This window comes from Syzygium oleosum, unplaced genomic scaffold (assembly GCF_021117445.2).
Source record: "Syzygium oleosum isolate NSW1041296 unplaced genomic scaffold, Sole_v2.1 Sole_v2.08, whole genome shotgun sequence".
NCBI classification, from domain to species: Eukaryota; Viridiplantae; Streptophyta; class Magnoliopsida; order Myrtales; family Myrtaceae; genus Syzygium; species Syzygium oleosum.
The window spans coordinates 5,637,837-5,652,333 of NW_026607492.1; the positions used below are offsets into that span (position 1 = coordinate 5,637,837).

Below are 14,497 nucleotides of genomic sequence, written 5' to 3' on the forward strand. Positions count from 1 at the left end.
TCCCTTTTTAATGTGTTTTACAGTTTTACCTCCACGCGACTCTCTTCTTTTGGTCCACATTACATATTCCCCTCCCTCTTTCATGGGCCTTTATTATTTATCTAATGAATATCATAGTGAAGTGTGCATGAAAATATGTAACTGCGTGGCACGACACCTATGCGCATGAATCATGAGGGGGCAAAATCTACCAATAATGTGTCGCCATGAGCATTTTAGAAGACACACCACAATTCTCAGGTTCTAGAGATATTACGTGTTCATTGCTTTCGCAACTGATTTCAATTATAATTTAATTCAACAATGGTTTTTCTTCTGGAGAATATTAGCTTTTCCTGTTGCAGAACTCCCGGTGAACTTGGGGGCATCCTCGTTGCAAAGCGTTCCTAAAAGAAGCCAAAATCGACGAGGCTTACGGTGCGAATGGTAACCATTCTGTTCTTGATTTATGGAATTCTTGCCAGAAATTGATTTCTGGAGGAGAAATCTGTTTGGTAAAACATGACTAATTCTGAAATTGATTTCTAGAACAGAAATCTGTTTTGATTTGTTGATTTTTTTTGCACTTAAAAAAATTTAAATTTTACTCAAAGTGGGTGCCCACATGTATTATAAGCCATTCTGTAAAGTTTTGAAATTTTTGATTTTTTTTAATTTTTTTGGGCACCTAAAAAAATTTAAATTTCACTCAAAGTGGGTGGCCACACAGGTATTCTAAGCCATTTTGTGAAGTTTTGAATTTTTTTATTTTTTTGGGCATCTCAAAAAATTTAAATTTTACTCAAAGTGGGCGGCTACAGATATTCTAAGCCATTCTGTGAAGTTTTGAAATTTTTTATTTTTTTTTTATTTTTTTGGGCACCTCAAAAAATTTAAATTTCACTCAAAGTAGGTGGTCACAGGTATTTTAAGCCATTTTGTGAAGTTTTGAAAATTTTTATTTTTTTTGGGCACCTCAAAAGATTTAAATTTCACTCAAAGTAAGTGGCCACAGGTATTTTAAGCCATTTTGTGAAGTTTTGAAATTTTTGATTTTTTTTGAGCACCTCAAAAAATTTAAATTTCACTCAAAACAGGTGGTCACGTGTGTTTTAAGCTATTTTGTGAAGTTTTGAAATTTTTGATTTTTTTTTTGATTTTTTTAAAAAAAATTCAACAAATTTCATATTTTCCCGAAATATGACTTTTTTTTATTTTCTGAAAATTTTTATGAATTTTTCTAGAAATTTTCAATTTTTATGCATTTTCTGAAAAAAAAATTTGTGAGAAAATAGGGAGAATGCATTCCGGAATCAAGAAGCTACAAAAAGCAACTCTCTTTTTCTTGCCAAAAACTCATTCCGAAATCAAAAATGCATTCTGGAATCAAGAATGCATTCTGGAATCATGTATTTTTAACAAACGCATTTTTATTCCAGAATGCAAAAATCGCTCCAGAATGCATTCCGGAAATTTTTTAACAAACGCCATTCTGTTCCGGAATGCATTCCGGAACAGAATTTTTATTCCGGAACGCATTCCATGCGCACCCTTATAGCCCAATCAAACCTTCACCCGGAAGGTAACGCTGTTTCTCCAATAGAATTTCATGGCATCATGCGGATAACAACTAACATTTTCAGGGATCAGTGAAAACCGGCTTCCCCCCCACACATGAACACAAGTCCTTAACACAATTATAAATCAGAAGCAGGGCATGTTCGGGACATTGAAAGCTACGAAAGCATATCCTCAGTTTGCATCTAGCGACAGAAGATGAGTAAAAGAGAGGAAAAAAAGGCTATTGGAATGTCCTGGGCCGGGAAGAAATGGCAGGCAATCAAGTTTCCTTAGGAGGGGCCTTCTTTGCAGCCTCCGCATCTGCTTTCTCAGCCTCGATTTCAGCAACAATGGCATCAATTTCAGCTTCTTCGAGCTGTCTCAGACCATGCTCTCTTGTCATCACAGCAATCTCTATGTTCTTCCCCCCACTCTCAACAACCTGAAAAATAATTTGGGACTTCTGCTGAGTAACTATTTGATCATGCAACTGTAGAAAACGTAAAGCACAATGTTGGAGGGGGGGGCAAACCCAATAACAGCTTAAAACAATGCCCACAGAGCCAAGAATCATTAGAATTTTCTTGGCCAATTACAAGTCAGGGCCATGCGCTCATATATTGACTTGGATAACTCTAAGAAGCATTGTGAGAAAAAACAAACATTATATAAGGCATTATCATCCAAAACTTGATCAGCCACAGTGCTGAACAGTCAGCTGGATTGCTAAGGATAACATCTTCAAAACTATTGCCAGGATACAAACTAGCTGAAAAGCAGAAGGCAAATGGAAAAACTGCTACAGAAGTACAAGCTGAGCAAGCACTCTCCAAGGATAGGTGCCTGAGGCTGTGAGAGAGATAAAGGGTGACATAGATGAGGGGAAAGTCTGTTCAGATGTATGTGAGTTGGAAAACAGGTGGGTTCAAGTTAGGGGACGTAAAACTAATACCCAAGAGCCAAAAAGCTGAAAAGAGAAAAAGCAACTGTCACCAGCCAAATACTAATATATTATATAAACTGCTCTAGAGTTCAACCAAGTGTACAAATGAATCTGCAAGACAGTCTATAGGTAAACACATCTCTGAAATAAGGGCAAAGAAACTTACCTCAAGTAATGCACGAATAGCAAGTTTCACAGTTTCCTGCCCTGAAGTTTCTTTGTAGTTTTTCTCCAGGAATTCCCTTATGGAATTCGAATTTCTGCCAGTGGCATTAGCTTTCCACGCTGAAAATGTTCCAGATGGATCTGTCTGATACAGTGATGGTGCACCAGTGTAGGGATCAAAACCGATAATCAAAGTTGAAAGACCAAATGGTCTCACACCTCCGCTTTGTGTATACTTTTGCTGAAGACCAGCAATGTAACGCGTAATATACTCGACAGTCACTGGATCTTCAACTGTAAGCCTGTGACTCTGGCATTCAATTCTTGCCCTGTTTATTAAAACACGAGCATCTGCTTTAAGGCCAGCACAGGCCAATGCAATGTGCTGATCCAAGTTAACAATTTTCCTCACCGATCTGCATACAGAGGAAGCACACAAGTCAAAGAGTATAGTTCGACCAAAACAAGAAAGAGCAAGAGCAATATGAAAGTGTTGATAACAATTTTCAGTTGTAAAGAAGATTTATATGCTTATGTGTCACCAAGATTCAAGATTCATAATACTGCTTATATTTCGGTGGAAACATCCATTTACTGACATAAAATTGTTCGTCTTAATACAATTTTCACCACTTGTGGGCAAAAGGCTCCAGTCGCCTTATCTAAACGTGCACCCCCAGTCCATATGGTTACATACTATCATTAGGTCAATGAGATACCAACAAGTCAAAGTGAACAACATAAATCAACCCAGCATAAGCTTCCTTAGTAAATCGAATCATACTAGTGTGTCAACATTTGAAAGGGTTTGCCAATGATGATGATGTGTCACCTAACTAACAACCATACCTATAGGCTTGATCAATAAACATCCTCTGATATTCAAGCAACAATTACTAAGGTCTTGACATAGCTTTCGCTTGGATAGGTGCCTGAATATCCAAGCGAAGAAGCATGTGAATCCTCTCAATTTCAACAGGACATTTTAACCTTAAGGTCTTGACATGTGTTCAAACAAAAAAAATCAGTTACAAAGTTGCAGGCAACTAAAAGAGAGTGCCAACCATTGGATCGTCTTTCAGGTAATGATCTTAAAAGATACATGAAATCATTGCTAAACTCACTATACCCCGTAAACAAAGTAATCCTACAACCTATACAATAGGTTTAGTAAAATAGCCCATGCATAAGAAAATATAACCGCAACTTTGAGCTTCCGTAGTTTAGTTTGACTTCAGGCTTCACTTCAGCCCCAAGATATCTTAGACACAACAGAGAGTTCCACCAGTCCAAGTAAAGCTCCAACTCCAAAATCTCGACAGCAAAATTGAAAACTTTCTTGTTGAAACCTGAATATACCATTTTCTTCTTTACTCCCTTACTCTTCTGCTAAACCTTCCCACTCTGAAACCAAAGAGAAGCGACTCTTTCTCTCTCAGAGATAATATCTTATGCTATCCGACCGAACCCACCTCGTACCGTGCTCAAATGCACGACAATCACCTCGTAACCGAAGAATCCACAGGGCCTAATTTCCAAATGATCCGATCCCAGCTAAAAAATGAACCCGACAATTCCCGCATCCCCAGACCTAAAAGCCCCCAATCGACTCACCAACTTAACCAATCCTCGGTTCACATCGACCCACATTTGGGGATCGATACAGAACAAACGAACCCTAGCTAACAGCACTCTCCAAAAAACCAGATCAATCCGCAATCAAAATAGCCAATCGCACGCCGCAGGCACGCGTGACCGCACGGCGAAGGAGGGAGGGAGGGAGTACCTCGAATCCTGGAGCTTGGCGGTGGACTTCTTCTCGACGCCAAGGACGATGGTGTCGGTGCCGCGGACCCCGACGGCGGCGTTGCCCTTGCGGACGGCCTCCAGCGCGTACTCCACCTGGAAGAGGTGGCCGTCCGGCGAGAACACGGTGATGGCCCTGTCGTATCTCGCCATAGCCTTCGCTTCTTCGCTTCCGAGCGTTCGCTAGCTTCGATCTCTCTCTCTCTCTCTCGACGGTGATGTCCGCGACTTGCTTCTGCGTCGGACTCTCTCCTTCTTGTACAGAGCGAGCGAGACTAGGCTTAGGCATCAAGAAATATGCAACAGGCCTCTTTTCCGTTTGGTTACATTTTCGGTCCCCGGAGTTTTGAAAAGCTTCACTTTTTGGTCCCTAAGGTTTTGGAAATTCCACATTTAGTCCTCGTTCTTTATTTGGATTACAGTTCTAACCCTCGTAATGATTTTTTCCCTCAAGATTTTCGGTTCGTAATTCGATCGAAATTGTCGGGTCGGCATCGGCTATCGACACGTGGCGTCCTCCACAAGCACACGCTTCTGAAATAATCGCGCTTTTGATCCCTGTACTTTTGAGAACAATCAATTTTATTCGCTATGATTTATTTTAGTAACTGGTCAATATATTACTTTTTAACGAACGATTTAATTACTCTTATCGTAGTTCCATCAAAATTTCTTTTGGAAGTCAAATCAAGACCAGCTATTAATTGGCGATTCCTACGTTAACAAAAGTGGCCAATTTGGTCAAAGTCCTATTAAGATCAGTTCCACTGTATTCAATTCAGATCCATATAGACGTATTTGAAACTATTTTAAGAAAAGCGTAAATAACTTTTAAATATTCTAGCCACAGCTTTAACTCAATATCTAATAGGTGAAATAATTTACCGAGTTTATCGGAATTAATGATTCAATCTCAATTCTCGAATATTAACGGTTTCAAAAGAAGTTTCTTTCAATCATTACTAACAAAACAATCAACGTTAAATTATATAAGACACGTAACATGCAAATCGCGTCGTTTAAGTCTTATTTGGAATGGAAATATGAAAAATCTCACTTAAAATCTTGTTAATCAATGGTACGAGGACTGGTTATTGTTGCAAAAACAAAGTATAGTGACTAAATTTGAACACTTAAAAAAAATACAACGATCAACATTGTAATTCATTTCATAGGATTATACACGTGTCGGTTTTCGGCGCTGACTCAACAATGTTTTTTTAAATATTTTGAGCGGAAAATTCGACAAGTTGTTGCCGGAAAATAGTAGGAGGACTATAATTCTAAACAAACAAAGTATGGAAACCAAAAGTGAAATTCCCTCGAGCTACAAGGACCAAAATTGCAATTTCCCTTATTTTCGCCGGTAAGTATAAATTCCTATTTCTCTTCTTATAACTGTAACACAACTTATGATGTTCCAGTTCCTGTGCTGTATCGTGTATGTGTTGCATCGTTGTGGCACTCGTGTGTATGATTCGTAAAGCAGTTAAATTTTCAATGTATCGCAGCTGTCCATGTGCTTCTGGAAGTGTTTGGCGATTCCCTTCACGCATTTGATGTAGTTTGGTAAGCTGCATCAAATGTCTATCGTTTCTGCAAGATCTCGAAAGTTTTTATGGATGTCCTCGTGAATGCTGAATGTCAAAACTCGATCGACAGCTCCTTAGAGCGAAGCCCGCGATGAAGATTCAGTCTTTTAATTGCTTCGCCGATAGCTACTCGACTTCTACTTCAGGAAAGTTTGCAGGACAGTTTGGCAGTCTTGTGGATCGTGATGCTGTGTTTCTAGTGCTTTGCTCTGTAGCTGTGATATTTTTAAGTTTGACAGAATCAGATGATCACTGTTCCCGGAGATTTATGTCCCAAAGATGCTCAGGAATAAGCTAGAGAAACTCAGATATCTTTACAGACTGTAGATGGGGTCACTGGTATACTTGCCCAGTTTGTTAATCATGCTGATTTTTTCACATTACACAAGCAAAAACCGTGTAAGCTCTAACATCTGGTTTTCTTTTCGGGTTCTCTCTGAGTTGTTTTATCAAGCTCTTTTAGTTCACTCCCTTGGTGAGTGACAGAATTGTGGACACCATAAGCTTATAGTCGATCGGCTTCGTCAAGTAAGCATCCATTCCCACCTCCAAGCACTTGGCTTCATCCGATGACATGGCGTGCGCGGTCAGCGCGACGATCGGAATGTGCAGGCCACTTCCGGCCTCGGATCTTCTGATTGCTTTCGTCGCTTCGTACCCGTCCATCTTTGGCATCTGTTTTTTTTGCAGGAAACAGAGCTAGGATCAAGAGACGGTCAACAAGCAGTGCATGGCAAGAAAGAGAGAATGTACAAGCAAAGGAGATGAGACAGTTTCAAGAGTATTGTCTCGGGACGACACAATAAACAAACAAAAGTACCCTTCTCTAGGAATAATCTCTGGAGACCTAGTTTGCTATCGTTTTGGAGACAGATCATTAATCATTTTTGTGATGCTTGAGTTGGATCCTTCAGTGAAAGCTTGCAAGTTTTGAGATAACATACTAAGCAGTATGGTTCATGACCAAAAGAAAAGAGTCAGAGAGCATTCATCTCTTACTTGACAGTCCATGAGGATCAGGTCGTAAGGTTGCCAACTCCGTGTTCCTGCTTGAGCTATTCTGTTTTCGTCTTGCAAATGTGACGCCGTCCTGAAGTCTTCTTTGTCTATCTCTATTCTGCAGTTCAGGGCATTCACCGCCTGCAAGCCATCTCCGACAGCAATCACTTTTGCACCCAACTTTTCCAGCATGATTGTAGCGACTCTCTGGAGCACTGGCGTGTCTTCGGCAAGTAGTATGCGCAGGCCTTCCAGGGACCTTTTCTGGTCTGATTCTTTAACGGAACACGAATCACCTTCAGCTTGAGGACGCTTGGTGATCAGCAGTTGTTCCTGTACTTCGGAATTTCCGTGTTCCTTTTCTTTTGAAGAAAACATGCTCCTCGTGCACTTGAATCTGCCTTCGGCATTGTTTGGTCGGTCCAAAGGGGGACCAGTTTGACATGCTTCTTCTTCATTCCCCAAATTGTTATAGCTGGAAGACAGCCGAGTAGGATCGAATGAGTGACAGTTTGATGTCCTGTGTTGTAGAGGAGGAGGGGTTTCAGTCCCTTCCTGTTGCTTTTGTTCACTAGGGAATGTAGTGGTACAACTAGAACGTGATGTTTCAACTGTGTCCAATTCATCAGAGCTCGCCCCCTCATAGTGCTCAGAGTCGATTTCTAGACACTCGTGCAAGTCCCCTTCTCTATTAACGCTTTTCGAAGAATTGGAGCTCCTCTTCAGGAGTTCAGAGTTCCTCTCCTTTATGGCAGCATCCAGAATTTGAACCATCTTGGCCTTGTATAGTGGCTTGTTGACCATCAGAATGTGTCCTTTCCTTCGGAGCTCCACTTTAATGGCGTTGGCGGTGTCATGGTTTAGCATCCATGCGAACTTCACCTTCCCGTAGTACTTATCTAGGAAATTGAGCTGTTCCTTCCATATATCTGTGTTCAGGTCAAGTAGCCCTATGTCCACGACTATGATGAGGACTTCACTGCGAATATCTTCGAGGTTTGTCACTTCTGATCTCGGCAGTTCATGTGCGTGTTCCATATCGATGGTCCTATATGGGCCGCCTGAATTTCTGCCTTGGAAAAATTCCTGAAGAATCTGAGTCAATTCATTCCATCCCGATGCTTCCAGAGTGAAAACTCCGTTTCTGCGCAACCACCTGGACATGATCAATCTACCTGTGCATCCATGTAGTGCAAGTAGCACCTGCATCCAAATTATGGACCAATGCCATTTATGAAAATTGTCTGCTGTGGATTTGTTTTCTTGCCTTCGATCTAAGTCAAAATCAAACCTTAAAATAGAAAGACTGAAGTAGTGATACTATTGGTCATTGACGTCTTAATTATTAGTTTGAAGCACCTGAGCCTTAGTATTAGTTATATTGTACGTGGAAGAACTGAAAAATCAAGCGCTATTGCTCTAGTACAGAATCTTGGAAAGAACAGTACGTACTGTTATGCTATGCTTGGCATAATCTACCGGACAGTTGTGCTCAGTGCCACCAATAGGCGCATTGAGAAGTAAGTACAGTCTCATGAGAGTTCCTGGGCCATTCTTCTTGATGACTTTGATTTCTCCACCCATCTTATTGACCTATAATCACATGCTTGTAAGGTGAGATTCTTAAAAAAGCTCACTTAAAAAGCCAAATCTGTTATGGTGTAGTTTGCTGATTAAGTGTCCTTTATTCTGATTTTTGACTTTGGTTTTTCTTCTTGTGGTCTTTCTTGTAAATTTAAGCATTCTCTTTTACGCCTCGCCATCTTTTTGCTGCACATGATAGAGATTTGATGAGAAATCAACTCACCAAGGTTCGCACGATGCATAGGCCGAGACCAGTGCCGCCATGTCTGAACGGATGCAAAGAAGAAGAGTAAGATTTTGCAAAAGATCTATATTTTAGATGATATCTCTCCTGCATGAGCATTTTCTTTGACTAATCTGCCCTACATAAACTAACTTGAGATTTTTTTTTTTTGAACAGATAACTCGAGCATTTATCATGAGAACTCTCATCAAATTTACTATTTTTGACATTTGAAGTGCTCACAGTCGAGTTGTTGATGGATCGGCCTGCTCAAAGCTTTCAAAAACAGATTCCCATTTGCCTGGATCGATTCCTACAACAAGAGAAAATGCTCAGTGGATTTCCCAAGCCAAAAAAAAAAAGAAAGAAACTAATCCTGGGCAGTATGGTATGAAGAAACTTAAAGACCTCACCACAGCCAGTGTCGTCAACTTCGAACCAGAGAGTCACTTTGTTGTCTTTCTTGGATGCCCTTCTTGCGTGACTACCATGTTGCTTCAACTTTGTCTTAAGTGAAGAAATGGATATTTTATGCTCAAGAGGAAGCTTTACATAGTCACTCAAGGTCCTTGAGTTTCCGCACCATCCTCGTATGACAATATGACCGGCTGGCAATCACCGCAGATGGTAAGTTACTCTTGATACAGAAAGTTTAGGTGTTCTTTATGTTGTTTTGCAAACTCATGTATATTGTTCCGAACTATTCTCAAATTCTTGTCCCCTGAAATCCTGATCACAGATTACCACTCGCTGTTTGCTTTATGTCATCGTAAACACCAGCATGCAATCAGGCCTTGTGAGATTAGTATTACTCACATGTAGTAAATTTGATTGAATTGCTGATAAGATTCGCAAATATTTGAACAACCCTAGCAGAGTCCCCTCGAACTAACTTTGGCATATCATCTGCGAGGAAAAGAAAATTGATGAGGCCTGCTAAATGAGGCTTTTTCAGCATATTAGTTGCTGATAGTGGAGTTCATGCTTAAAGGTCATACCAGCAAGATCTAAGATAGTCTCCACGTTGTGATTAATGCACTGCACTGAAAACATATCAACAAGTCCTTCAAGTTCTCGTGCTAAATTGAACTCCGCCTCCTCCATCACTAGTTTTCCGGACTCCACCTGATAACATAGAGAAGACAACTAGAGTAAAAAAGTGCAATGTATGTGCATCGCCTGCAACTTATACTATTATCTACATATGTGCGCGGTCGCTCGTTCCTGCACAAACATTTGCTATATTTCTTCATAAGTGCACAATTTTTCTGTACTGCTGCAGATACTAAAGGCAAGATTTAGCTCTTCTATCATATCTGACCTTGCTAAGATCCAAAATATTGTTCAGCAGCCTAAGCAGAGCGGTTGAGCATTTTCGAATTTGGGTGACCGTTGAGTATTGTTCATTCGTTAGGCAATCATCACAAACAAGAATGTCCAGCAATCCGATTACTGCAGCCATAGGCGTCCGCAATTCATGACTGTAACACAAGATATATGTATCAGAAGGTAGTTTAAGTATGTCATCATGACCTTAGTAGTCCTATATATTAATCCTATTATTGCTAGAAGTCGATAGAACTTAAGAAATCCATTTCCACAGCACCCGCTTTTATCCAAATAATAGAACAGCCTAGCATGTGTCGACTTAAGTTTTGTATGTTCTCCCTTTTCCCATCACCATTGATGCCCAAATTGACGATGATAACAACTTTCTGAAGATTAAGATGGAGGTTCACCTCATATTTGCCAGAAATTGACTTTTGTAGTTGCTTGATGCCTCGGCTCGCCTCCTTGCATCAAGGTGGCTTATCAGTTCTGCTCTCAGTTTCATTTCCTTTGATACTCCATTTGTCAGTATAAAAATGCAGAGGCATCCGATCACCAAGGTACATAGTGAAGCAGATATGAGTATGACCAATGTTTTGAAGGCTCTCTCATCCACCTTCCCCAGTATATATTTTCTTGGTATGATGATCACTCCCACCTGCAAGAATTGTTGCTCAGTTCATTCTCTAGTGAAATGTTCAAACTGATGGGTGTGCATTTGGAAAAATTTTGTGTGGAAAGGAAAGCACAATTTTCAGAAATTCCCTGCAATTTGGTCTCCACTGATCTTATACGTGTCAAGTGTACAGTGTATTGTGCACGTACATTTATGTTTAAGCTTACCATAGGGAGTCTTTCCAAATTCAGAAAGAAGGAATCAATGTAATAGTGCTGGCGATCGAGTTTGGCATTCTCTACATGAACTTCATGACCTGCAGGAAAATTGTTTCCGTAGGTCCTCTGCAGCCACTCGGCTCCCAACTGTATGACTTGATCTTGAGAATGGATGGCCATCATAAGCTTCGGCCCTTTCGTCGAATTGATCAAGACAGGAGTGTTGCTAGAAGTTGCAAGCAACCAACCTTCTTGAGATGTCAAATAAATGTGCCCACTATGAAACTCAACAAGCTCCTTCATTAGCTGGCCAACGCTATAAAGCGCTGTGGTCACGCCCACGACCGCCACTATGCTCTCATGGGAAGGATCCCACACGGGCAATGCCGCCGAAAGTAGTGGGGAGTCCGAGTATTTGCTCACAGCCACGTGCCAAGATGCTACCCCATCAGGGACTTGAGAAAGCCCAGCAATGTTGATGAGATCATCGGGCAGTATTGTCCTTGCTTTGCCTATCTTGTCGCCTGTGACGGGGTCGAGAGGTACACGGTACCAAGTCGCCGACATGTTGCCGTGGATCGTTTGGTCGTTCCATCCCTGTAGTGACGAAAGCGTATTGAGACTGGAAGACCCACTGGTGCTGATTGAATAGTTCATCAGGTCGGAGTATATGTAGAATGTGTTGTTGCTCCTGTGATCTCTATGGAAAGCCTGGACAAAGCCGTTTCGGTAATTGATTGTTATCGCGTTGAGTGCTCTACGACTCACAAACAGTGCCCACGTGACATCTCTCATTGCCTCATACAGCTGCCAAAGAATGGACTAGTTATTGACAAAGGTATCATACCACTAAGAAAACCTCAAGTTTGTTGGACGGTTGCTAATAACAACCAAAGGTCGTCGAAGACAAACCTGGATTTGTTCGGCCTGAGTGGCAGGTTTATTGTACCGCCGGATCACATATTCCGAGAGCTTAACCTGAGCGGTTGTTATTTCAACGGTGGAATTAAGGATGTTCCACATCCGTAACAGGGGACGCTGCAAGAGCTCATGACGGAGTCCATATGCTAAGCTGTTCAGAGACTTTGTCGTATAGGTTCTGGTGATGTGCCATGTTAGTATTGTGAGCAACCCAATTAAAATGGCCAGCATAACCTGCGAAAACGTGACAATCCACTATAATTGATAGCTGAGCACATGTATTTTCTTTCTGTTCGCATTTAAAGCGAAACGCGAGACTGTCTGATAGGACTAAAAGTCGCTGCTGATCAAGACAAAAGAAACAATACCTATCAGTAGCACCTCTAGAATCTAGGAAATGTACTGAGAACAGAGGAATTACTATTGTCAACTAAAATTTCACCTTTGAATCCTTAACATCAAGCTCGCGAAAAGTGTAGCACTTGGAGATCTCAGTAAATAATAAAACTACGTCGATTGTATTTGCTGTTCATTCACATCAAATGGTCAAAGATCTTAATGCAGTCATCATTTTCCAATGTATATGGCCGAAATTAATTCGCATGATCAACTAGTTGATACAATACAAGGAGCATGCAATTTGACATCAGCAAATTGCAGTCCTCGTTGATTTTACCAACCGAATGACCATGCTCATTATAAATTCTACTTTTACTTACTATGACTCACTATGATGGCAACACATATCACTCGGACAATGACTAATATCATACTACACAGTCGCTCATTTCACCGAACATCCATCACTTTGTTGTCCAAAGCACATGATCACTAATTCATCACACCATTGAACAGACCATGTAGTTAAAAATTTGACTGACCATGATGGCCAAGCGAGCCACGAAGACGCTGTAGTACGATGACAAGCAACGAGCGTTCGCATACTGAAACTCATCTTGCTGAACATCTCTATGAAAAACCCGACGGCGGCCCTGCAGTGCCATCCCCCTCTTCCAAGGATAGGCGAGGCCTGAAATCCTCTCGAACACCTTCCTTAAAGGCGTCCCCATCGGCGTGACAGGTGGGGTTGAGCTATCAGAGCATATTGTCGTTGTTGTTGCAAGACCAAAACTCTCTGCCATGACGACTCACTCACTCCTGAGTCTTATTAAGTATGCATATCCAGAGAAAGAGAAAGCCTTTTGCTCTCTGTGTACGCGTGCATGCGTGCGTGAGTGTGGGTGTGTGTGTGTGTGTGTGTGTGTGTGTGTGTGTGTGTGAGAGAGAGAGAGAGAGAGAGAGAGAGAGAGAGAGAGAGAGAGAGTTGTATAGTGTTGTGAGAATACTGCTTCTTGTGTCATTTCCCACTTTTTGAAGGCAGGGAACATCTAGATGGTGCAATTTTTCTAAACGTGGAAGGAGGGGTGTGATATTATATTCCTCTTCCACCCACAAACCCCCTTTAGTGCAAATTTCTTTCGGTGCGCGTCTTTTCTCATACTGCAAATTCGACCGCTGGAGTTGAATTGGAGGTTCAGTGTAGCAGAAGTTTCATCAGTAACATTGTTTATGACCATGACACAAAAAAGGCACGGTAACGAGCTTCCTCTTGGTGACCACAATAGTGCCAAGCTTCTTGTACCAAGTTTCTTTTAGCTCCAACAGCTTAAAAAGATTTTACCATGTTCATGGGAATACTCAAACTCAACTGAGAGAAAGTGGTTGTGTCTAGATTTCTCTTCATTCTGGGTTTGAAATTTGGCATCAGAATGTTCGGATGAGAACGCTTTCTGGGCATGTCGAATTTATCGCTATGCTGCTTCTTAAAAGCTGCCGAAATTAATAAAAAATGTCAATGAACTTCAAAAACAAATGTATAGCAAAGAATGTTTGTTATCTACCATGTCTTGGGCAGAACCATCTTGCTTTGCCCCAACAGTTTTCACTTTGTCCAGTTATCAGAGAGTATCAAAATTACACCCAAAAACAGAGGGTGTTAATCAGAATTTTTGTTTCCTGAGAACTGGAATCAATTCATGGAGTCAAAAGTCAAAAGTCCTTCTCCTTTTGAAAATCAATGGACAAGACTGAGGGAGAATCTTGGTCTGAAATTTATATCTTCCTGTGGTTAAAGAGGGAAAGAAATGATAAATAAAGAAAATCAAAGACTGAACAATAAAAAAAAAAACTAATGGAAAGTTGGAACTTATCATGATTTAGAATCTAAATGAGAACCAATGGACCCAATTGTATCTGGTTTGACTTGAACTTGCACTTGCAGGCCCCTTCAAGCAACCTGAACTAGTAGAAGTCACATTCAAATCCAATTTTGAGCAACCTTTTCTTTTTCTGTTAAAGAAACCAAATCTGCATTTTTACGTTGTTGACTTGACCGTTGAACGGCTGTTTCCCCAAAAAAGTTTAAACTAGCAAAAGACGTGCGTACAGTAGATATCGAAAATACGTATCATCATGCCTCATTATGTGTAAGCCGGACCTTGTGCATGGAATGTGGGATGTCAACGTAATCCCATCGAGCAATGATAGAGATCTAACTGGACC

General features: G+C 40.9%; 2 protein-coding genes and 1 long non-coding RNA gene across 3 annotated transcripts; 1 reads left to right on the forward strand and 2 right to left on the reverse strand.

Annotated features, from left to right (window-relative positions):
- Positions 1 to 1,557: 1,557 nt before the first annotated feature.
- Positions 1,558 to 4,711, reverse strand: LOC115685117 (proteasome subunit alpha type-7). The gene is made up of 3 exons (XM_030610139.2): positions 4,434 to 4,711; positions 2,649 to 3,063; positions 1,558 to 1,981 (listed from the first exon to the last, which is right to left on the reverse strand). The coding sequence occupies exons 1-3, from the start codon at positions 4,604 to 4,606 to the stop codon at positions 1,820 to 1,822; spliced, it is 750 nt and encodes a 249-aa protein (XP_030465999.1). The 5' UTR covers positions 4,607 to 4,711; the 3' UTR covers positions 1,558 to 1,819.
- LOC115685126 (uncharacterized) lies at positions 3,362 to 3,814 on the forward strand. The gene is made up of 2 exons (XR_004006208.2): positions 3,362 to 3,548; positions 3,601 to 3,814. It is a non-coding gene; the product is annotated as an uncharacterized LOC115685126 (long non-coding RNA).
- Positions 4,712 to 6,310: 1,599 nt separating the features above from the next.
- Positions 6,311 to 13,245, reverse strand: LOC115687118 (histidine kinase 1). The gene is made up of 13 exons (XM_030612595.2): positions 12,817 to 13,245; positions 11,927 to 12,169; positions 11,024 to 11,821; positions 10,591 to 10,838; positions 10,173 to 10,332; positions 9,850 to 9,976; positions 9,668 to 9,757; positions 9,265 to 9,459; positions 9,095 to 9,164; positions 8,852 to 8,894; positions 8,497 to 8,637; positions 7,045 to 8,247; positions 6,311 to 6,720 (listed from the first exon to the last, which is right to left on the reverse strand). The coding sequence occupies exons 1-13, from the start codon at positions 13,075 to 13,077 to the stop codon at positions 6,505 to 6,507; spliced, it is 3,795 nt and encodes a 1,264-aa protein (XP_030468455.1). The 5' UTR covers positions 13,078 to 13,245; the 3' UTR covers positions 6,311 to 6,504.
- Positions 13,246 to 14,497: the final 1,252 nt, after the last annotated feature.